Source organism: Macrobrachium rosenbergii, chromosome 16 (genome assembly GCF_040412425.1).
Source record: "Macrobrachium rosenbergii isolate ZJJX-2024 chromosome 16, ASM4041242v1, whole genome shotgun sequence".
Lineage (NCBI taxonomy): Eukaryota > Metazoa > Arthropoda > Malacostraca > Decapoda > Palaemonidae > Macrobrachium > Macrobrachium rosenbergii.
Window position 1 is genome coordinate 30,273,916 of NC_089756.1, and position 24,102 is coordinate 30,298,017.

Below are 24,102 nucleotides of genomic sequence, written 5' to 3' on the forward strand. Positions count from 1 at the left end.
AATTCTTCTACGCTGCTTCTCCACGGGACGTTTCCAGAGATTCGCAGAAATGCAGGAGGAACGAAAGGCAGCCGAATAACAACGAATGGCTGTTTAGATTAAGCCGGCCTTACTTACACCAATTCCAGTCATTGAGTAAGTGAGGGTGATTGAAATTGAAATTGTGCCTGTGAGATACAGATACAAGACGCCCAAAAGGGTTGAGTCACACAGTGGAACAACCCCCATCATAAGTACTGGGCTTTAACATTGAAGGGAATTCGAGCTAAACATTATATATATATATATATATATATATATATATATATATATATATATATATATATATATATATATATATATATATATATATATATATATATATATATATATCACATCGACATTTGTATACAAAAAGGAAGACAAAAGAAACGAAGTGGTACCCCCTTCTAAAGGAACACACGTCTGAGGTTCAATAACAGCAATAACAAGAACATAACAACACAAGCATGGCACCAGAAATAACAATAACGATAATAACAGTGGCGAAAACACACACACACAAGCACACACACCAGGCACTAATATAATGATGGATGTTGCTGTACGGAAACAAACGCCCCGACGTGTTCCTCTGGAATCAGTGCACCCAAGGTCCTTTATACTGAAAGGACCTTTAGGACACCCACTACTGAGATGTCAAATTAGCCATTTTCTTATTAGATTCAGCTGGCTTTATGGCAAAACGGCCTCTTTCTTCTGGATGCAATGCCAGGCAGTTTGTTCTCCTGCGAGAATTGATCTGAATTGGATACAGAATTCAGGCCAAAGGCCAAGCACTGGGACCTATGAGGTCATTCAACGCTGAAACGGAAATTGACGGTAAACAGGTTTGAAAGGTGTAACAGGAGGAAAACCTCAAAGAAGTTGCACTATGAATCAATTGTTAGAGGGGGTGGAAGGTAAGATGGAAGAAAGAGAATATGAAAGGAGGTACAGTAAAAGGAACGAAAGGGGGTTGCAGCTAGGGGACGAAGGCAGGCTGCAAAGAACCTTAAGTAATGCCTACAGTGCACCACATGAGGTGCACTGACGGCACTAGCCCCCTACGGGAGTTCTCCTGGGAGAGGAGGAAAATTGGCTGTGCTATTACAGGAAGCATGGAACCGGCAGAGGATTAACCTGCAGGGGACAATCGGAGGCCGGGAGGTTAGCCAACGATGCCACTGGAGGGTCGGGAGTTCCTGAACAATAATGGCAGGCGGCGCAAATAACTCGGTCATTTCATTTCGACTTGTTACGAATATCTCCGTATTTTGAATATCTAGAATTCTGCGCTAAAAGTATTGTCACGCATCTCTTCGACTTCCGTATTATGAATTTACGCATCTCTGCACCGTGATGCATTGCTATCCTTTCCTAAGGTTCGTAAATACAAGTGAGGAGTTACCCGAAGTTTTCCTTCATTGGAAAATATCATCCAGGTCTCTCTTCCTCCTCCTCGTCATCGCCATAATCCCATACTGCCCTAAAATGGAAAACTGCAGTATCTGCAAAATTTTCGAAATTCACACATGCCACCTACTGGGCTCGTGAAACACTTAATACACAAGTTACTGCAGTTTCAGAGTGATTCTTCAACGCTTTCCACGAGTATTCAGGGGGTCCCATTTGCAGTATCTGCAAAATCAGTACTAAGCCAAGGGAGTATATACCATTTTCCTCAGTTTTGTATTTTTGCAGATGCTGCAGTCTTCCATTTTGGAGCAGTGCAATATTCAAGTGTTTGCCCAACCTACATAAGGAACTAATCAATGTCCTCTGACAACATTTTTTTGTCATTTTACTGAATGGCATATTCATCACAAGAAAGACTCACTCACTCACTCACTATGAGACTCACTGTATGTCTCATCGGATTCGATGATGCTTTGTAGAGAGTTGGTGTCACGGTGACTCTACTCTCTCAATGATCTGTCAAGTTTATTAAGCGGATCAAGCCAATTTGAATGTAAAACAGATTTAGCACTGATGGGTTAGATGAGCTGGCGAGAAATCTACAGTATATGCAAGACTTTCCTTCACCTCCTCACACTCAAGTGTGAAGTCATATATTGTTGACAAATACTAGTAGGCAGCGTTTTATAACTAGGAATCATACATTGCTGACAAATACTAGTAGGCAACGTTTTATAATTATCACAATATATTGTTGACATATACTAGTAGGCAGCGTTTTATAATTAGGAATCATATAATGTTGACAAACACTAGTAGGCAGCGTTTTATAACTAGGAATCATATATTGCTGACAAATACTAGTAGGAAACGTTTTATAATTATCATAATATATTGTTGACAAATACTTGCAGGCAGCGTTTTATAATTATGAATCATAGTATATTGTTGACAAATACTAATAGGCAGTGTTTTATAATTAGGAATCATATAATGTTGACAAACACTAGTAGACAGCGTTTTATAACTGGGAATCATATATTGCTGACAAATACTAGTAGTTAACGTTTTATAATTATCACAATATATTGTTGACGTATATTAGTAGGCAGCGTTTTATAATTAGGAATCGTAATATAGTGCTGACAAATACTAATAGGTAGTGTTTTATTAGGAATCATATACTGCTGACAAATACTAGTAGGCAACGTTTTATAATTATTATAATATATTGTTGACATATACTAGTAGGCAGCGTTTTATAATTACGAATTATAATATATTGTTGACAAATACTAATAGGCAGTGTTTTATTAGGAAGCATATATTGTTGACAAATACTAGTAGGCAACGTTTTATAATTAGGAATCATATATTGTTGACAAACACTAGTAGGCAGCGTTTTATAATTTGGAATCATATATTGTTGACAAATACTAATAGTCTGCGTTTTATAACTGGGAATCACATATAGTTGACAAATTCTAGTAGGCAATGTTTTATCACTAGGAATCATATATTGTTGATAAATTCTAGTAGGCAATGTTTTATCACTATACTGGCATTACAGGGAACGAAACAGGTTTTATCGACCTCAGGACTTTTTCAATTCAATGATGGTCAAGTGGAGGACTTTCCATTTGGTTGGGGAACCAAGACATCTGAGGGACTTCATTCTCAACAAAGTTCCCTCTTTTAATCTAGTGCTTTCCTTTTCCCACAAATATGCAGGAAAACAAGTCTGCCATGACCAACAGGCAATTATAATTTCTAGCGCCTTTGCTGCGCGTGTATATCTATCTCTCTATCTATCTATCTATCTATCTATCTATCTATCTATACATATATAAACTTTATCACATACACAATTCTTCTGTGCATCAGTACAGTTACTTAACAGGACCTCATTCAAACTGGATGGTACCTAGTGGAGATGTTTATTGAAAATAAAGTTACAAGTTTTCTAGGGCAAACAGTCCCCATTGTCAAGTATCCGTACGACCCTAGAAAGCTTGTAACTTTTTCTGAATGTACATCTCCGCTAGATACCATCCAATTTGAATGAGGTTAATATATATATATATATATATATATATATATATATATATATATATATATATATATATATATTTTACATATATTTATATATGTAACCAAAAATGATTTGATATGAAGACAGCTTCACATCTTCACCCTAGAATATTAAACAACGCAGAAAAGAAGACCAGGGAACACACCAATAACTGACGCAGCACGGCGTTTGGAAAGAAAAGAATGATGAGACGAGAGTAACGAGAACGGGAAATGATTTGAGAAGGCTACAACGACAGTTATCTCAGCAGCTCTGCAAGAGAAAATACGTCGTTCTGAAGTCTTCCAGATTTGGGGAGCAATATTGCAAAATTCGAGCCGAGCGCTTTCGCGCAAGATATATACGCAAATTGTGGCCGGATGGATGCGAAGCGAAGCTTCCCCAACGTGACGTTGCAATTCACACAAAGCTGCTTTCTATCTAATCCTCTTTGGACTACTACTGCTGCTGAGTTTCTTTTCTTGTTACTTTATATATATATATATATATATATATATATATATATATATATATATATATATATATATATATATATATATATATATATATATATATATTTGAGTTAAATTTATTTTCATTATACTTCCCACTTTACAGGCATAACTTCTGCCAAACGAATTCCTCAATAATAATAATCTTACTTGCCCGATGATTCAAAACGGCCACGTGTAAGCTTGATCAGGAACGTAGCTAACTGCCGAAAGCAAACACAGTCATCTGCGGCGGGATGATTAAAAGGCAAAAACAACACACAAAGGCATTCGCGAACAACACGACTGACGTCCTACGAGACAGACGAACGAATCCACAGGAGAAGCTTCGGATGCGAAGGCCATTTTCACTTCAAGCGAAATCCAGACCTGCAGCTGTGAAGGGGAGAAACCGTGAGGTTTTATTCGGTCTTTCCCTTCATAATTTTTCCTAAAGCTGCGAGGAGCAGGAGGTGTGTGTGTGTGTGTGTGTGTGTGTGTGTGTGTGTGTGTGTGTGTGTGCAGAGCACAGGGCAGGACAGCAGCAGCTCCATGGCAACCGCGAGGCAACATCACCAGGCTACACCCAGGCTCTGCAAAGCCATCGCCATGGAAACCTGAGTGAGTGTCAGATGAACGCCTCGTAAACACAGCCCAGATGCCAATAAGTAGGTACGTAGGCAGTTTACCCAGGATAAAATGGGGAAGAGGATGAAGAAGAAGAAGAGGATGAAGAAGAGGAAGAAAGGGAAGGAGGAGGAGAGAGAACAACGCCTCAGTACATCCGTATTTCTGCTCTCTTTTCCCCGGCCGCGTTCTCTAATCAAAGTTTGTATTTTTTTTCTATTTTTAAACTTGACGAGAACACGCCGCATTGTTTCTGACCTAAATACGAAGAATTTTAGGTCGCGTATTTGTTAACGCTTATCGCCTTTTGAAAAGGCCGTACCCCAGTTTATAATCTTTCTCTCTCTACATATAAGCTATACAAGCCTGTTTGTTTTGGATTGAAGGTTCGTAGAGAAATTACGTGGAGTCAATGATGTTACTGAAATTATGGTGACGATAGCAGGATAAATATGGGGCCATAATTGCATAGCAAACACCTTCGCCAGATAATCTTGGAGATCAATCAATCAGTCATTTCCTTCCCTGTAAAACAAGCTAAACAAAAACAACGGCAACGCTCAGCAACACCATACACGTAAATAGAACGAGGACCATCCACCGTGAAATCTATTCCAATGAACGATTCTGCCATAATGAAATCCATTTTCCAATTCTGCTTAAAATCACCCGTAATGGGTTTCCATTGCGTTTCACTCTCTCTCTCTCTCTCTCTCTCTCTCTCTCTCTCTCTCTCTCTCTCTCTCAGTAGCAATTTATATATATATATATATATATATATATATATATATATAATATACATATATATGAATTATTATCACATCGACGTGACATTCGACATACAAAAATATTAGGCTACAAATGTCTTTTAACATCCAATTCGAGCTACTTCGGGAATATCACCGAAGGGGAATTAATAAGTGACAAATGATCTGGTACCTAAGTGACTCGAACACCAGACAGTACCATTAACGACTTCAGTATATATATATATATATATATATATATATATATATATATATATATATATATATACATATATATATATATGTGTGTGTGTGTGTGTATAAAATACACAGTATATACATACATACATACATACATACATACATACATACATACATACATACGTATAACTGAATCACGAAATTATGGTACGTGATGAATATATAAATAAAGACAAAAATCCACGGAGGAAAGAGATACAAAGAGGTGCTGCGAGGCCTTTCGACTTGTCATCCTTTACTTAGCAGACTCATACATATACACACATAACGGTGTGTGTGTGCATGTGTATGTGTGTATGTATGTATGCCTGTATGTATGTACTCTGATATATTGAAGACAAATATTAAAAAGACTAAAGGGATGGGGCGTGGCAATCATTGACATGACATTACCTTGGCAACAGGAAAGTATAGGCTTCTTAGCACTCAAATTCAAATGATTCCAAATTTAGCTGACGGTGCTACAACTTTCCTTTTACCCATTTCAAATTGTATCCCTGCAGGTTTTGTTCTCTCTCTCTCTCTCTCTCTCTCTCTCTCTCTCTCTCTCTCTCTCTCTCTCTCTCTCTCTCTCTCTCTCTCTATCGCAAGAGGATGACATGAACTAAACGAGCTTTCTAAATCACTTGGAGAATTTTAGTACATACTAACAATTTAAAATAAAATATTTCGTTCTTCATTCTGTTATTTTGCCCTAAAAGGGAAAACTGCAGTACCTGCAAAATTTTGGAAATTGAGATATGCCACCTACTGGGCTCGTGAAACACTAATACACAAGTTACTGCAGTTTCAAAATGATTCTTCGTTGCTTTGAAAGAGTATTTAAGGGGTCCCATTTGCAGTATCTGCAAAATCTGTAGTAAGGCATGAGAAAATTGCAGTATATATAATTTTTCTCAGTTTTGTATTTTTGCAGATACTGCAGTCTTCCATTTTAGGGCAGAATTTGAGTTACTATAAAGAGTTGGAAAACTTGTAATTTTCCTCGCAACGTTACCGTTAAATGTTCTTATGTTAGACACAAAAAAGTAGGCGGTGTGCAACAGCCTAGGACTTGGTAGAGAACAGAAGACTACAGAGTAGAATTTAGGCCTAAGGCCAAGCGCTGGCCTCGCAGCTGCACTATGAAACAATTGTTAGAGAGGGTGGAAAGTCAGAGGGAAGACAGAATACGAACGGAGGTGCAGTAAAAGGAATGAAACAGGTTGCAGCTAGGGGCCTGAGGAAGATACGCTGCAAAGACCCTCCAGTAATGCCTACAGTGCACCTGAAGAGTATGCAGAATAAAAAACGACACGAGAAACCTCACCACTTTTAAGTTTGCACAAACGACATTCATCTCCTTATCCCTTCTCTTGACAATAATTCGCATTCCCGAGAGAGAGAGAGAGAGAGAGAGAGAGAGAGAGAGAGAGAGAGAAAACATGATTAACATTCTTCACACGAACAAGCAAAATATTCCACAATGACAGAATGTCGGAAGAGGAAGGTTTGGAAACAAAATACTTTACATAGCAATTTACGAATTAAGTGAAGAAGAAGAAGAAGAAGAAGAAGAAGAAGAAGAAGAAGAAGATTACTTCGCCCAAAAATGTAATTTTCCAAGGGATCGTAATTAGCGCGGCCATTTCCCGCCATTTATTCTCTCCGTAAACGCTTCCACCATTTTTTATACTCCCTAAAAATCCAGCACCTAACGGGTTCGTTTTCCATCCCCACCCCCCGGCGCCATCTAATCTACCCTCCACCCGCACTTGTTAGTCTTCTTTTAGACTTCTCAGTTTTCCTCCAAAACTATCGGGTCGTCTTCGTTTTCGAAAGACAAGACTAAAAAAAAAAAAACACACACACACACACACAAGATCACGTTACACTCGCGAAGGCTCTAATTTACCTCAAGGTTGCTTAGAGGAAAAGTGTCGAGAGAAAAGAAAGAGAATACGAAGTGGGTCATTTCCTCTAGTTTTATCATCCGAAGTCGCCAATGGTGCCGAAGACTGGGGCGGGCGTTTGCGTCGTTCTTGTCCGGCAACGTCCCGATTCCGATCGAAAAAGCACTTTGCACCGCCGCTAATGATGACGACTACTTTGGGTCAGTCAAAAATACGACTTCCGTCTGTCTTTAATGTAAATAAACAGCGCGTGGTGGCGCTAATGAATCCTCGCCGCTGGCAACTCTTCCACGCAATGAATGAAACGGAACGCGGGCCCGGGGGGGGGGGGGGGTGGCATCTCCTTTAATGACGACTTAATCAGAGGCCTTGATGAGCGCATTCAACAATCCTACTGTGTGGGGCTTGATCACCATCATAACTGAACCTATTGATTTCGTCTTTCGTAGTCATATCCTGTGTAAAACCGTTTTGTCAGTCAACGGCATTAACGGATGCCGGCTGCGCGAGCTTTTCCTGCATCATATATATAATCTATTCACTGGGAAACGCTTGATAATCGCCAGTCACCTGAAACTAAAATAGGTCACATGGATGACAAACGACGTACGATTGGATGCCTGTCACATATTAATGACATCATACAACTTTAACAGGCGGTGATTCAGAGGAAATCTGAGGGATCCATGTTGTGTACACATGGCGAACGCGTACATAAACACAAGGTGGATTGGGCCGAATTCGTCGTGTTTAAATTCTTGCAGCTTCCGCAAAACACGAGAGCATATCGATACAAAACCATCCATATATAAACTTCCACCTTCAGAGGCTGCATCAGAGTTGGGACGACAGAGGCAGCCCCCCCCCTCAACTCCCAAATCTTACACACACACACACAAACAACCTCGCACGTAACATGAGAGAGAGAGAGAGAGAGAGAGAGAGAGAGAGAGAGAGAGAGAGAGAGAGAGGTTAAAGATGTCCTGTTGAAGGTTACAGCTCCCTGGAAGAAGGGAAGAATTCCACCTACAGATGATGCTAAAATACGAAATGGGAGACGCGAGTGGGCAAAAATATATTATCCCAAGCAAATGAACCGACCAAGAGAAGACACTTTATTGCTTGTAGTAACTGGAAATCCCACACAGCAGGAATAAAAGAAAAAGATAGTATTAGACGGTTTATAAAAAACAAGGATAACGAAAAATAGATAAGTACTGATAAAATCTTATTTGGAAAAATATTAACATTGAAATACATTGATTATTTGTAAAATGTACGTGATAAAATATTTGTCAACCCACATGGTACGATAAAATTATATTGATTTTTGGTAAAGTTAAGTTCACTTTGATTAAATTCTGACTGTGTTACTATTAAAAATGTTAAGTATTGTATATTTTCCCTAATAAAAGATTAACTGATAAAATCTTATTTGGATAACTACAGCAAAATATTAACATTGAAATACATAGTTTATTTGTAAAACGTACATGATAAAATATTTGTCAACCGAAATGGTACGATCAAATTATATTGATTTTTGGTAAAGTTAACTTTGATTAAAATCTGATTGTAATACTATTAAAAATGTAAAGTATTGTATATTCTCTCTAATAAATCATCGATACCATCGCCTCACCATTAAATTAAGTGTTAATCCAGGACTGATGCGACTTGCTGCTACCCACCCAATAATCCGATATAACGAGACCTCCTTTTAAAAAACCACAGCTCAAAACGGCCTAGGAGGACGGCTACTTTAACGATACGTTTTATGCTAATTGTTCCGAACTCAATGCCTCATTTTTTGACCACAACACATCACTCCCCAAACGGGTCTTGAATTGAATTGAATTGAATATAGAATTTAGGCCAAAGGCCATGCACTGGGATCTATGAGGTCATTCAGAGCTGAAACGGAAACTGACGGTAAAAGGTTTGAAAGGTGTGACAGGAGGAAAACCTCAACGCAGTTGCACTATGAATCAACAGTTAGGAGAAGGTTGACGAAAGTAAGATGGACGAAAGAGAATATGAAAAGAGGTAAATAAAATGAACAACTACAGAGGTTGCAGCAGCTAGGGGGCCTAAAGAACGCACGCTGCAAAGAACCTTAAGTATAATGCCTACAGTGCACCGCATGAGGCCCCCCCCAGCGGGTCTTGCTTCTACAAAGTTTTCCAAGTCACCGGACGGACATAAACTAATTCCTGAACTGCGACAAAAAACGGCAAACGGCAATTTAAAGAAACGTTCCTACTGTTGCTTTCCAAATCGTGTTACTTCCGCCTCTGTTGGTTGCCGAGAGTTAATCTTGCTTAGTTGCCGCCACAGGAGGAACCCAAACGTAAAGTTTCCATAATTATATTCGGCCGTGCAAGTGTCCTCCCCCTGTTTGCGTCCAAATACTTTCTTGTTACGTTATTTTTGTTGTTTTCTTTATTCATTTTTCTTGCCAAGACGCGAATGAAGTCCGTGTCTCGAGTGCTCTGGACAAAGCTGGGTATGGGCACTCGGGCCCATCCTTGTTCCGAGCTCTAAGGAGACATACTTAAAATAAATAAATAAATAAACAAATAAATAAATAAATAAATATAACATAAAAGTACCTTGTCACATGACAAAACCCACGGCATTCACAAATTATATAATTTATATACTTTCGTCTTGCGTAAGGACCACAGGCAGAGTTCAGACAAATATCTTAAATTGGTAAAAAAGGTAACTCAGTAACGATGGATTATAAAAATTTAGGCCAAAGGCCAAGCGCTGGGACCTATGAAAAGGTGAAAGACCTCTCAAGTAAAACAACAAAAGTGAAAGACCTCTTACGTAGAACAACAAAAGTGAAAGACATCTTAAGTAGAACAACAACAGTGAAACACATCTTAAGTGGAACAATAAAGTGAAAGACATCTTAAGTAGAACAACAAAGTGAAAGACTTCTTACGTAGAACAACAAAAAGTGAAAGACATCTTAAGTAGAACAACAACAGTGAAAGACATCTTAAGTGGAAAAATAAAAGTGAAAGACATCTTAAGTAGAACAACAAAAGTGAAAGACCTCTTACGTAGAACAACAAAAGTGAAAGACATCTTAAGTAGAACAACAACAGTGAAACACATCTTAAGTGGAACAATAAAAGTGAAAGACATCTTAAGTAGAACAACAAAAGTGAAAGACTTCTTACGTAGAATAACAAAAGTGAAAGACATCTTAAGTAGAACAACAACAGTGAAAGACATCTTAAGTGGAAAAATAAAAGTGAAAGACATCTTAAGTAGAACAACAAAAGTGAAAGACCTCTCAAGTAGAGCAACAAAAGTGAAAGACATCTTAAGTAGAACAACAAAAGTGAAAGACCTCTTAAGTAGAACAACAAAAGTGAAAGACATCTTAAGTGGAACAAGAAAAGTGAAAATGATTTTAAGTGGAACAATAAAAGTGAAAGACATCTTAAGTGGACAATAAAAGTGAAAAACATCTTAAGTGGAACAACAAAAGTGAAAGACATCTTAAGTGGAACAATAAAAGTGAAAGACATCTTAAGTGGAACAACAAAAGTGAAAGGCATCTTAAGTAGAACAACAAAAGTTAAAGACATCTTAAGTGGAACAACAAAAGTGAAAGACATCTTAAGTGGAACAACAAAAGTGAAAGACATCTTAAGTGGAACAACAAAAGTGAAAGGCATCTTAAGCAGAACAACAAAAGTGAAAGACATCTTAAGTGGAACAACAAAAGTGAAAGACATCTTAAGTGGAACAACAAAAGTGAAAGACATCTTAAGTGGAACAACAAAAGTGAAAGGCATCTTAAGCAGAACAACAAAAGTGAAAGACATCTTAAGTGGAACAACAAAAGTGAAAATGATCTTAATAAGATAATTCTAGTGGATTATTTTTTACATGGCCTACCAGTCGTCAAAAGAATTTGAATGACCTCAAAAACTAGACAGAAAAATATTTAAAACTATCATTTACATTCACAGTTGTAATATCTTTTTCTGCAGCGTTCCTACTCCTCTCCTGATCCTGATGAACCAGAAACAGTTTCCATTCAGACTCATTTAAATTCTTCCACTCACAGGTAGTTTCGAAGTAGAATAACAATAATCCTTGTATAACTGTCCATGCAAATTAGCACACTTCACCATACAAGAGAATACTGCCCGAAAATGGAAAACTTCAGTATCTGCAAAATTTTCGAAATTGAGATGTGCCACCTATTGGGCTCGTGAAATACTAATACACAAGTTATTGCAGCTTCAGAATGATTCGTCAATGCTTTCCACGAGTATTTACGGGGGTCCTCCCATTTGCAGCATCTGCAAAATCAGTAGCAAGGCAAGGGGGTATCTACCACTTTCTCAGTTTTGTATTTCTGCAGATACTGCAGTCTTCCATTTTAGGGCAGAATGGAGAAACGTGGCATTACAATTTGATGAACCCTCCACTTTCTACAATCTCGCGGATTTCCTAACAGGAGCCGCTTTTAAAAAATCAACTTCTAATATTCCTTTCCGCTCAGCGAAGGACAGCCGAAGTTGAATCGCAGGCAAGACAGATTCACGTCCGATTTCACCTCCTCTCCAAAACACGCAGGAGATCGAGACTGACAATCGTTACGTCATCTGCCATTTTGGTGGAAATGGATCCAGGCTCTGAGGCGACGTGTGAGCGGATATGATGAGCTTGTGAACAAAAAATTCTTTTCAGTGACGATACTCACAGGTATTCATGTGCAGTTTTTGGTGAAATATAGTTTTTTTGTGACCTCGTGACCTTAAAGAGAGTCAGTCACACGTCATAAACATATGGGGTCATATGGGGGGGGGGATCATTGGGCACTTCCTGCCACATTTTCAGACGATCCAATGAAAAGGTGTTAATAATAATAATAATAATAATAATAATAATAATAATAATAATAATAATAATAATAATAAATATTTCTTGGAACTCTTTGATTAAAGATTTTCGCCCTATTACTAGTCCATGAACCATTCATTCTCCACCAGAAAAACAAACAACATACATATGCCTTCGAAAATGTCAATACTGAAGAATATAAACCAATATCGTCTTCCGGAATATGTACACATATTCTCTATTCAATACAAATAAAAACTACAAAGGCGCTTCATGACAGCAATCAAATATTTCAATAACAAACTTGACCTAGGAATTTAGTTCACATAAAAATCTGACACCATTCTTCAAACGCCAATGAGACTGAACAATATTTTCCATAACATGGCGAAAAATTAGTCATCAAGTTCATAAAATTACAGCTTCTAAGCAAAGCTGAGATCAATCCGCACACAATAACCCTAGAAAGGATTGCATCTCCCTTTTCGCCAGCAATCGGAAGCACAGGGCCCCTTCGGTGTTTCCCAAATTAAATGGCAGTTCTTGGTCCATTAGCTGAAGCCACCGGGAGAGTTCAAAATGAAACGACAGAACGCGGAGCACTTTCCTGCACTTTTAACACATCTTCGGGGGCACAAAGATGTGTTGAAAGTGCACGAAAGTGCTTGGCTTCAGCTAATAAACAAAGTCAGGTGCTTACTTTGTGATTTCTTAGTATTATGGTCCATACTGACTGGCTCGAATTATCCCCGAGAATCTGAAATGGACGAGTTTGGCAGAATTTCCCACCCGCCCAACCCTCCCCGGATACCTAAAGCAATTCTGATGGTGCTGCAATAGTCCCCTTCCAGGGATTTTCGGACTTGACGAATAAAATAGACATAAAACGCTACCAAGAGAATAAGCGTCAAAGGTATTCTCCCCCATGTCTGAAAGCAGCAGTGACGGTAGAAACTCCAAAGGACAATAAGACTGCAGACTATCAAGAAAGTTTTCATGGAGAAAGACTTAAGTGTCTGTTCACATATAAGTGAAAAACGCTTTGACCAGCAAGCGTCAAAAAGATTCATTAGCCAATATTTTAAAAAAATATCAAACATAAGTGAAAAACGCTTGGTCCAGCAAGCGTCAAAAAGAATCATTAGCCAATATTTAAAAAATATCAAATATAAGTGAAAAACGCTTGGTCCAGCAAGCGTCAAAAAGATTCATTAGCCAATATATAAAAAATATCAAATATAAGTGAAAAACGTTTGGCCCAGGGGGCGTCAAAAAGATTCATTAACCAACATGAAAAAAATAATGTTCAAATTTTTCAACAACTAAACTAAATGAACAAACTCGAAGCCAACACGTTTGTCATATCTTCAAGAATGGAAGAACGGTGGTGATAACTTTCGTTACATTAATTGGTGAACACCACAAAGACGTGAAGCATTTGCTGTCACAAGGTCGCGTTGTATTTTACGTTCTTCTTCAAATTGAATACGGAAATGAATCCATTATGAAGAATAAATAATGGAACTGACATATCTTTTTGACCAAGGTGACACAAAATGTAATCACTTTTCCACCCGCAACTTGAAACTCTTTATCTCAACAAACATCCACCGAACATATTATGACCTTAACGTGGCAGGAGAGTTTAAGATAAAGAGACTGGCGTAAAGATTACGATATAAAACTTCAATAAAGGATTTCAAAGGCATTTCTGAATACCAGTGTGACAAAGCCAAGGCATTTAACGAAGACATGCAACGAGGCTATGAAAAAACGCACACAATCGACAATGAAATTAGGAAAAGCAAATACTTTCGAAGCCAGCTTTCGTGAAAGTGAGCTCTACAGGGGGTATATTATGAAGCAAATGCACGGTGTGTTTCCGAAAGCAAGCACTCATAACAAAAGAAGTGGAGGAAAAGTGCTTGTATAACTGGCTGGTGGATTAGACAGCTATAGGTGTGTCGCTTGGGATGCTGCTGACTGTGCGCCGATGGAGACTTCATCTTTAAGCCTGGATGGCTCTGGCTCCTCCTCCTCCTCCTCCTCCTCCTCCTCCTCCTCCTCTCCCCTTCTTCTCCTCCTCCTCCTCTCTCACTATCACGAGGCGAAGCTAAACAAACATACGAACGATTTTGAAGATAATGATGTTTTGATTCCTTCCACATGATTTAATGATACGACTTGAAACTCGTGTGATATTCATCTTCCCAAGCGCAAGTTTAAAAACAAAAAAAAAAATTAAACAGATCAGGAAAACTGGTTCTCTCCAGAGCGTCGTTTCTCAAAAGCCCTGATATCATTTTCATTGATATTCCATAAAGGTGAACTGCTCGACCATTTAGCTGTAAATGGCGAAGTGGCACAAGTGAAGTTCTTCTTCCGACTACAACAAAGACAACCTACCTTAACGAATTCCAACGTCATTATGAAATCTGTTCTGTATCTGCTGAAGCGTCTCCAGGAATGCAAGGAAGCTACGCAAGGAATCGAATCACTGCTGAGATGATTCTACAGGAGATTATGCGACTAATTATGTTATTCTCTACCTTCGTCATTCTTAAGGTTAATAAATTCTCAACGGTAACAACGACTGTACAATTAACAAGTTAGGCGCAATCGAGATTTCTGTACAGCCGCTACAGCGTATAATCAAGGCCACCGAAGGCAGATCTATCTTTTGGTGGTCTCAGTATAATGCTGTATGAGCCACGGCCCATGAAACTTTAACCACGGATCGGTGGTGACCTATCCTACATCGTTGCCAGGAGCACGATTATGGCTAACTTTAACCTTAAGTAAAAATAAAAACTACTGACGCTAAAGGGCTGCAATTTGGTATGTTTGATGACTGGAGGGTGGATGTTCAACATGACAGTTTGCAGCCCTCTAGCCTCAGTAGTTTTTAAGATTTAAGGGAGGACAGAAAAAAGTGTGGACAGAATAAAGTGCGGACGGACAGACAAAGCCGGCACAATAGTTTGCTTTTACAGAAAACTAAAAATGTAGTTAATATTGTTCATTATGAAATAAAATTACAACCACAACAAAAGGTTCCAGGTTCCATTCATACTACCCACTTATCCAGTCATGGTCATCACCGAGTTCCCATAAACGTCATTCTGCTATTGGACGGAAGCTTTTCAATCCAATGACGGTTTTCATAACGAACAAAAATCCCAGACAGACTTAGCAATTAATGCCATTTTTCTTTTCGACTTTTCATCACCACCATAACCATCCTTCCAGGCAGAAATGTAATTTGCCTTTGGGACAGGCGTATTTTTACTTGATTCTGCTCATCCGGAAAAATGGCAATCAAATAACGCGAACGGTAAGTACCCAGCCAAAGAAGGCGGGGGCTACCCTAAATATCATTGTAAAAACCAATGGGAAAAATCTGTCTGGACGGAAAATGAAATTTGTAATAAAATGAGGAGGGTGATAAGTAAAGTCAGATAATATAAATGAGTCGAAGACCCTACGACGAAGCACTGCTTATGTTAAGTGGGTGGATATGCTGCATTTCAAATGGAGAAATTTTGACTAGTTCCCTTAAAGATACGGATACCCCTTTGAAGTTTGGGTTCCAGTTTACTGTGGTAAGTTCTCTCATCAAATGTGGAAATCCTTTTACATAATTCTGACAGACCATCAAACAACGAAAACCTCACCACGTATTGACCTTGGTCTTTCAAAGAATCGCCTCGTCAAAATTTCTCACCAGTTCAATTTTTGACAAGCTTTCTTTGTGACGGCACGAGCTAGAATCTGTGACGGTGTATGATGACGCTTCTTAATATGATGATGGTTAGCAAGTACTTCAGAAATCTATTACCTAGATATTTCTTCATCTAATCTCACATTTACCACTGTCAACTGTTTGTAGAGAACATATTTCAAGCGCTTACCTCTCATCAATGAAATTGAACTTCGACAAAGAAATGCTAAGATAGTCTCAGTATCTTACCTTAATGTATTCCTGTCGATTTCAAAAACTAATTTCCACCTTCATACATTTCCTTTCATCCCCTTCTTCGAAGCTAGATATATATTTTAAGAGAATAACGAACTGACATCTTATAACCTGTGCGCCTTTAAAAGCACCAATATGGCTCTGAGATTTCTGAGGTAAAAGGCAGCAAGTTTATGACTAATATATACTCTCTCCTCCTCCCAAGCGTCCTTAAGTAAGTCTGCCTTTTCCAATACTGTCCTCTCTCTCTCTCTCTCTCTCTCTCTCTCTCTCTCTCTCTCTCTCTCTCTCTCTATATACACTCTTTCTCTCTCTCTCTCTCTCTCTCTCTCTCTCTCTCTCTCTCTCTCTCTCTCTCTCTCTCTCATACATATACACACACAAAAACACACACACATACACATATGCTATGACAAATATACTCTCTTCTCTCACGTGTTCATAAGTAAGTCTGCCATTTCAGATATTATCCTCTCTCTCTCTCTCTCTCTCTCTCTCTCTCTCTCTCTCTCTCTCTCTCTCTCATACACACACATACAAACACATACACACACGCTATGACAAATATATACCTTCTCCTCCCATGTGTCCATAAGTAAGTCTGCCATTTTCAAATATTATCCTCTCTCTCTCTCTCTCTCTCTCTCACACACACACACACACACACACACGCACGAACTTTCTTTAATGGGAAAACTTCTGATGGAATCCACGGAGGGAAAAAAGTTTTCAAAGAGCCTTGCCGGATAAAAATTTCTGGCAGAAAAGGATGTCAATCAAGCCAGCATTTAAAGCATACTTTGGTAAAGAACAAATCCGGTGCACAAAATGGGAAAACATGCTACGTATCCAAGCTAATAATGGACAGCGTGAAACAGGTAAGAAAAATATTGTTTTGTATTCACGAATTTAAAAATATGAGCGTAAACGCACACACATGTAATATTATATATATATATATATATATATATATATATATATATATATATATATATATATATGTATATATATATATATATATATATATATATATATATATATATATATATATATAATATATATATATATATATATATATATATATATATATATATATATATATATATATATATATATAAAATTTCTGACTCACATCAGGATCGAACCCAGGCCTTGCATGACCCGGTGGGCAGCGCCCTTGCCTTTCAATTGAAAGACCTGGGTTCGGTCCTGATGAGAGTCAGAAATTTATTTCTGTTGCACACGTGATTGTGTGTTGAGTATTTCTATATATATACAGTATATATATTGCTAACCGGCACAGTTCCTCTAGCCATACCTTCAAGTTGAGAAAAAGCAATCAAATAACGACACAAGGCACTGACCTGATAGGGTTGGACCTGCGAGTAGTCGTGGTAATCCAGCGCTCTGTCCACCAAGTACTCGACGGGACGGTACTTGTGTTCCGAGATGCCCGCCTGGTCCACAAGGGGCATGTACACCTGCGAAAGAATGGACAAAAGATATTCAATAGTCTAGAAAAGCTTATCTTGGGCTCCCCAAAATGTCTCAATGCCACCGAGTCCTCCTAACCTACTCTGGCCCAAAATGGAAAATTGCAATCTGCAAAATTTTCGAAATTGAGAAATGCCACCTATTGGGCTCAGAAACACTAATACACAAGTTACTGCAGTTTCCAGAATGATTCTTCAATGCTTTATTTAGGGGGTCCTACTTGCAGTATTTGCAAAATCAGTAGTAAGGTAAGGGGAAAACTGCAGTATCTACCATTTTTCTCAGTTTTGTATTTTTGCAGATACTGCAGTCTTCCATTTTAGGGCAGTACTGAGAAATGTCTGTAGCGCATACAAAACCGCTCTAATTGTATGTGGGCAAGGAAGAGGTCCCTACATTTTGAGACTGATCTGAATAAGGATGTTCTAATAGTATATGTTCCAATATTACAGGAAAAGGTCACTTTCCGGAATTTTTCGTTTTCAAATTTCTGTAATACATAATCTTCATTCTTTGCTCTACTGTTAAGTCGAGAACCGAATTTGATTTTAAAGTAATTCCTTTGGTGGTGGTGTGGATACGTGCTTCCCGAGGGCTTTTTAGTTCGAGCTCCTGTTGATTATAACAATACGAAAACTCCTATGATCCCACGTTTAGTTTGTAAAGCCGACACTTTTTTTTCACAGGATTCACAAATGCAAAATGATTCTGAGTTACAAGGTGGGATAAATTACACAGTGCTGCCCTGAAATTTCTAACAGCAGTATCTGGAAAATTTTCGAAACTGGGGTATGCCACCTATTGGACTCGTGAAACACTAATAGACAAGTTACTGCAGTTTCAGAATGATTCTTCAATGCTTTCCACGAGTATTAAGGGGGTCCCATTTGCAGTGTCTGCAAAATCAGTAGTAAGGCAAGGGAGTATGTACCATTTTTCTGTTTTGTATTTTTGCAGACGCTGCAGTCTTCCATTTTAGGGCAGCATTTTCTAATGTTATATTCAGCAGCCTGAAGGATGATTATGGCATGAATCCCTGAGCTTCCTGAATACCACCAACCAATCAAAAAAAAAGAAAAAAAAATTGGACAATTTATCTTTCAAAAGAAGTGACAGGCTATATAGTTTTATGTTAGATAATGCCGGCAGTCCTGTTGATGGGTCCCGTAAATTCTTTGGTTCAATGTACGTGCCTATTATAATGCATTTTAATAACTGTAAGTTATTAATTTCAATTTCATGAGTTTCAGAAAACTTGACATATATAGGACGCCTAAAAGGGTTGAGCCACTAAAATGAGGGACTGTGTCGTACCTGGGAGGAGCAATGGCCAAAACACTACCTATACAAAACGAGACATTAATGCCCCTTTAATTGATAAGATACTTTATCTGGAATAGATTCAACCACTATTTGACCTGAACTGGAATTCATCCTGTCCGACAGCGACACGAAAATGTCAGTTTACTTATCTGAGCAATATTCTACACAAAAATAGACGTGGCTTCATTCATTTTCAATAGAAGATGAAAACGAAAAAAAAATTAGACTGAAGCAACATGACCAGCTATGAATGGCGTTTGCGCGGAATTTCATAATCACCAAAAGCAGAAACAAGTAAAAATAGAGCGGAAGTTTCTTCGGCGCAATCGAGTTTTCTGTACAGCCGCTACAGCGTATAATCAAGGCACCAAAAACAGATCTTTCTTTCGGTGGTTTCGGTATAATGCTGTATGAGCTGCGGCCCATGAAACTTCAACCGCGGCCCAGTGGTGTCCCATCCTAAAGCGATGCCAGAAGCACGATCATGGCTAATTTAAACCTTCAATAAAATAAAAACTGCTGAGGCAAGAGGGCTGCAATTTGGTTTATTTGATGATTGGAGGGTGGATGATCAACATACCAATTTGCAGCCCTCTAGCATAAGTAGTTTTTAAGATCTGAGGGCGGACAGAAAAAAGTGGGGCGGACAGACAAAGCCGGCACAATAGTTTTCTTGTCAGAAAACTAAAAAAGTTAACCGGCAGAAAGAGAAAAGAACAAGAGTCTTTCACGGGAAAGCAAGATAATCGAAGAGAATAACTCAGAATAACTCTCCAAGACATAATCTACACAAAGCACCTACGGGATAGTATCCCACAGTACATATATGGCAAGCATTAATAGCGACTAGAATTGTTTGGAAGTAAAGGGAAGGAAAGAAAAATGGACAGGAAAGTCACCGAAGACTTGTCACAATATTTATCAAATCACTGACAGAACAGAATGCTCGCGACGACATTTCTTCAATGACGGAATGGAGCAAGAAGCACTTCCCCTTTAAGTTACCGTTGAAAAACAAAAACTGTTTCAGTTAATTATTTTGTTGACAGCTGGCGACAATATTCCCAGGAAGCAGGAGAGAGGAAAAAGCAGGGAAAAGGATATTTTAAATGAAAGAGTATCTGGTATTATAAGAAGACTGGGAATGAGCAAACGAAGGGTTTATTCTCACGTTCTTAATTCAACAGTTAATTGATGAAAACAATGCTGCAAACTTCATCTAATTCTATAAAACCAGTGAATCTGTTTCACTAGTTCATTCAGCCATCATCATCAAGCACTCATAAAAGTATTATGCAGATCGAAAAGTAGCCGACGCTATTAAGTACAATACGGTGATTTGTACAGCAGAGTGGGTATCAACTTACACCTCTCTTGAGGGCCGGGTGGTCTAGGGCGTCACTGAACGTTGTTGGCTCTCATTCTTTCGGCAGTTCGACCCCGCCAAGTGACGAACCAATCGTCAATTATAATTCCCCTTCGGTATTATTTCCGAGGTAGAGCGAATTGGATATTTAACGACACTTGTAGCTTAATGTTCGTATATGTATATATATATATATTTCTATGAGTTTGTGTAAGTTCGACAATAAATTAAACTCACAATGCTGTTTTACAACTGGCAATTGAACTCCTCTAATCCATCAGAATTTTGGTACGTAATATACATAAATAGCAGAGTGTATATTGTGAGCAGTTTTTGGCCGAGTCTGCATAGGAAGCCAGTGTTTTATTCTTATTCATGTGCCACATTCCTCTCGGGGCTGAGCAGCTCCTCCAGAATCAAGTGCGAGCATGCTTGGCTTATATCTGCGAATACTCTCCAGAGGCTATTCTTCAAGAGAAAGAATCAAATATTTTCTGCTTAAAAAAGGACTCGACTTTTACTCGCAATTTGAATCCACTTCCAGTCTAATGCTAGGTCGCTGTTCTTTGCGTTCGTTTTAGAAACCACTTCTAGTCTAACGCTAGGTTGCTGTTCTTTGCGCTCTTGCTAGAATCCACTTCTAGTCTAACGCTAGGTCGCTGTTCTTGGCATTCTTTCTAAAGTATCACCTTGGACAAAGTTTGGCATTTTTACAACATACCATCACCAGTTTCAACCTCCTTCATAACCCCACAACCAATGCAAGGAAATTACAAACACGAGGGTCAACCTCCCTTACTGATACTTCACAACCATTCACTCCAAGATATTAGAATACACCAACTACCTGTCTATTCCCTGAATAATGAAAATATTCTTTGTAAGAGATGAATCTGTCATCACTTACATTAAGACATCCTTCAACTTAATCCTCTGGGCTTTGCACTGTTGTCTTGAGAGAGAGAGAGAGAGAGAGAGAGAGAGAGAGAGAGAGAGAGAGAGAGAGAGAGAGAGAGAGAGAGAGCTCATTTCGGTCAAATGGCCGTTAATTCTGTTTACTACTGAGACTAGAGGCCATTATATTTCATTTTAAATTGGAAAATATTCAACAGGCGACAATGCGGCCCCAAATCGGCTTAGAAAGTGAATCAATTATTGCCAACTTCACAGGCAAAGAGGATTAGCTTTTAAGAGGCTGCCGTTCATACAAACAGGCCAAAAATAAACCGACGCCTTTCAACGCTACTTTGTTCTCCACTCTGGTGTGAGGCGAAAGGGTAATGAGGTTAGCAATGATAACTCCGCAAGATTCCCTATCATGTACGCCTGCATAACAAGACTGAGAGGAACCCTTAAGTTTAGACATACTGCTTGTCCGCCTTCTAGTATTCTGCCCTGCACAGCAAACAATGAACCTGATAACTCCGCAAGATTCCCTGTCATGTACGCCTGCATAACAAGACTGAGAGGAACCCTTAAGTTTAGACGCACTGCTTGTCCGTTTTCCCATATTTAGTATTCTGCCCCGTACAGCAAACAATGAACCAGATCAATCGGAGACTAGTCTGCCCTACAATGGAAGACTGCAGTATCTGCAAAAATACAAAAATGAGAAAAATGGTAGATACAGCAGTTTTCCCTTGCCTTACTACTGATTTTGCAGATGCCGCAAATGGGACAGCCCTAGGTAAAGCACTGAAGAATCATTCTGAAACTGCAGTAACTTGTGTGTTGGTGTTTCACGAGCCCAATAGGTGGCGTATCTCAATTTCGAAAATTTTGCAATACTGCAGTTTTGCATGTTAGGGCAGTAGTCGTCTCTGTAAAGGAAGTGATCTCCATCAGGATCGTTTGCCGAGCACGAAAGCAAATAATAGGAGACAACATCGAATCTCAAGAGAGTTGACCTTCCTTAAAATTTTCAGTACTATAAATTATGCGCGATTGCAGATACATTTGATACTCTGGAATAAATAAATAATTCTCGATAGTTCGACTGTAACATAACTACCACATCATTACAATTAAAACAAGAATTTGTTTGGACCAGATGCAGAGGCTGTCATTTTTCATCAAATTAATGTCATAAAAATGGACTCTTATCCTTCGATGAACTTTCATCAGCAATGTGATTATGATGCTGATGCACGCAGTTGAAGTGTATGCACTGTGAACCGTAGTGATGCTGATGCAAGCGGTTGAAGTGTGTGCATTTGAACCATTGTGATGCTGATGCACGCGGTTGAAGTGAGTGCACTGAGAACCATTGTATGCAGTTGAAGTCTGTGCACTGTGAACCATTAGGATTCTGATGCGCGCAGCTGAAGTCTGTGCACTGTGAACCATTATGATTCTGATGCACGCAGTTGAAGTGTGTGCACAGAGAACCATTATGATGCTGGTGCACGCCGCTGAAGTCTGTGCACTGTGAACCATTACGTCAGTTTGCAAAAGGATCTCGTGTAGGTCTTGTCGTTAAACAAACACTTTATCAATACCCCGTTGAAAGTCGCATTCGGTGGGGGAGGGGTGGGGTGGAAACGAGCTTTTTTCTTTTCCTTTCCTTTCCTTTCCTTCCTTCCTTCCTTCCCTTCCTGCCTCCAGCCATGCAAGGCACCAGTTCTCTTCTATCTAGTCATAACCGGCTCACCAGGGGTCGTGCAGGTAGTGGCTGGCTGAAGCGCTCCGTACGGATACGCCATGATAAAACTACAAACGTCACAATCAAAGAGGTACATTAAGCAAGTAGAAAATGCGCCGAGAGGTTTCTTCGGCGCAATCGAGTTTTCTGTACAGCGTATAATCAAGGCCACCCGAAACTGGATCTATCTTTCGGTGGTCTCGGTATAATGCTGTATGAGCCCCGGCCCATGAAAGTTTAACCACGGCCTTGCGGTGGTCTATCCTATATCGTTGCCAGAAGCACGATGATGGCTAACTTTAACCTTAAATAAAATAAAAACTACTGAGGCTAGAGGGCTGCAATTTTGGTATGTTTGATGATTGGAGAATGGATAATCAACGTGCCAATTTGCAGCCCTCTAAGTATATATTAGAGGGCTGCAAATTGGCACGTTAATTATCCATTCTCCAATCATCAATGGATAATCAACGTGCCAATTTGCAGCCCTCTAACCTCAGTAGTTTTTAAGATCTGAGGGCGGACAGAAAAAAGTGCGGACGGACAGACAAAGCCGGCACAATAGTTTTCTTTTACAGAAAACTAAAAACTGGATTCCCATTTCATTTTTGATATAGAAACAACAGTCCGCAGCGGCTATGCCCCTCCATTAATTGGCCTATAAGACATTTTTCGTTTCTTTGAAAGTTTAATTAATGAACAGAGTTGCCTGCAATGCTCCACGTGTAGTTTCCCGGAAATTTAATGGAGACATTCACCACTGTTTCTTGTCCTGACTCATGGAAATGTTTCAATATTATGAAGACGAGAATTTTTTTCCCCTCACGCCGCAATTGCTTTTACTAAAGCAACAAGCAAAAGTGAAGCTGAAAAGATTTAGAACGCTAAAAAAAATTTGTTTA

General features: G+C 39.0%; 1 protein-coding gene across 2 annotated transcripts in view; it reads right to left on the minus strand.

The window, feature by feature from the left end:
- Kdm3 (Lysine demethylase 3) overlaps positions 1-24,102 on the minus strand; it is a 686,187-nt gene that overhangs the window by 371,322 nt on the left and 290,763 nt on the right. For both annotated transcript variants that reach the window (XM_067118768.1, XM_067118767.1), the window contains exon 3: positions 17,741-17,857. In XM_067118768.1, coding sequence (XP_066974869.1) covers positions 17,741-17,857 — 117 coding nt within the window. The remainder of the gene's footprint in view (positions 1-17,740; positions 17,858-24,102) is intronic.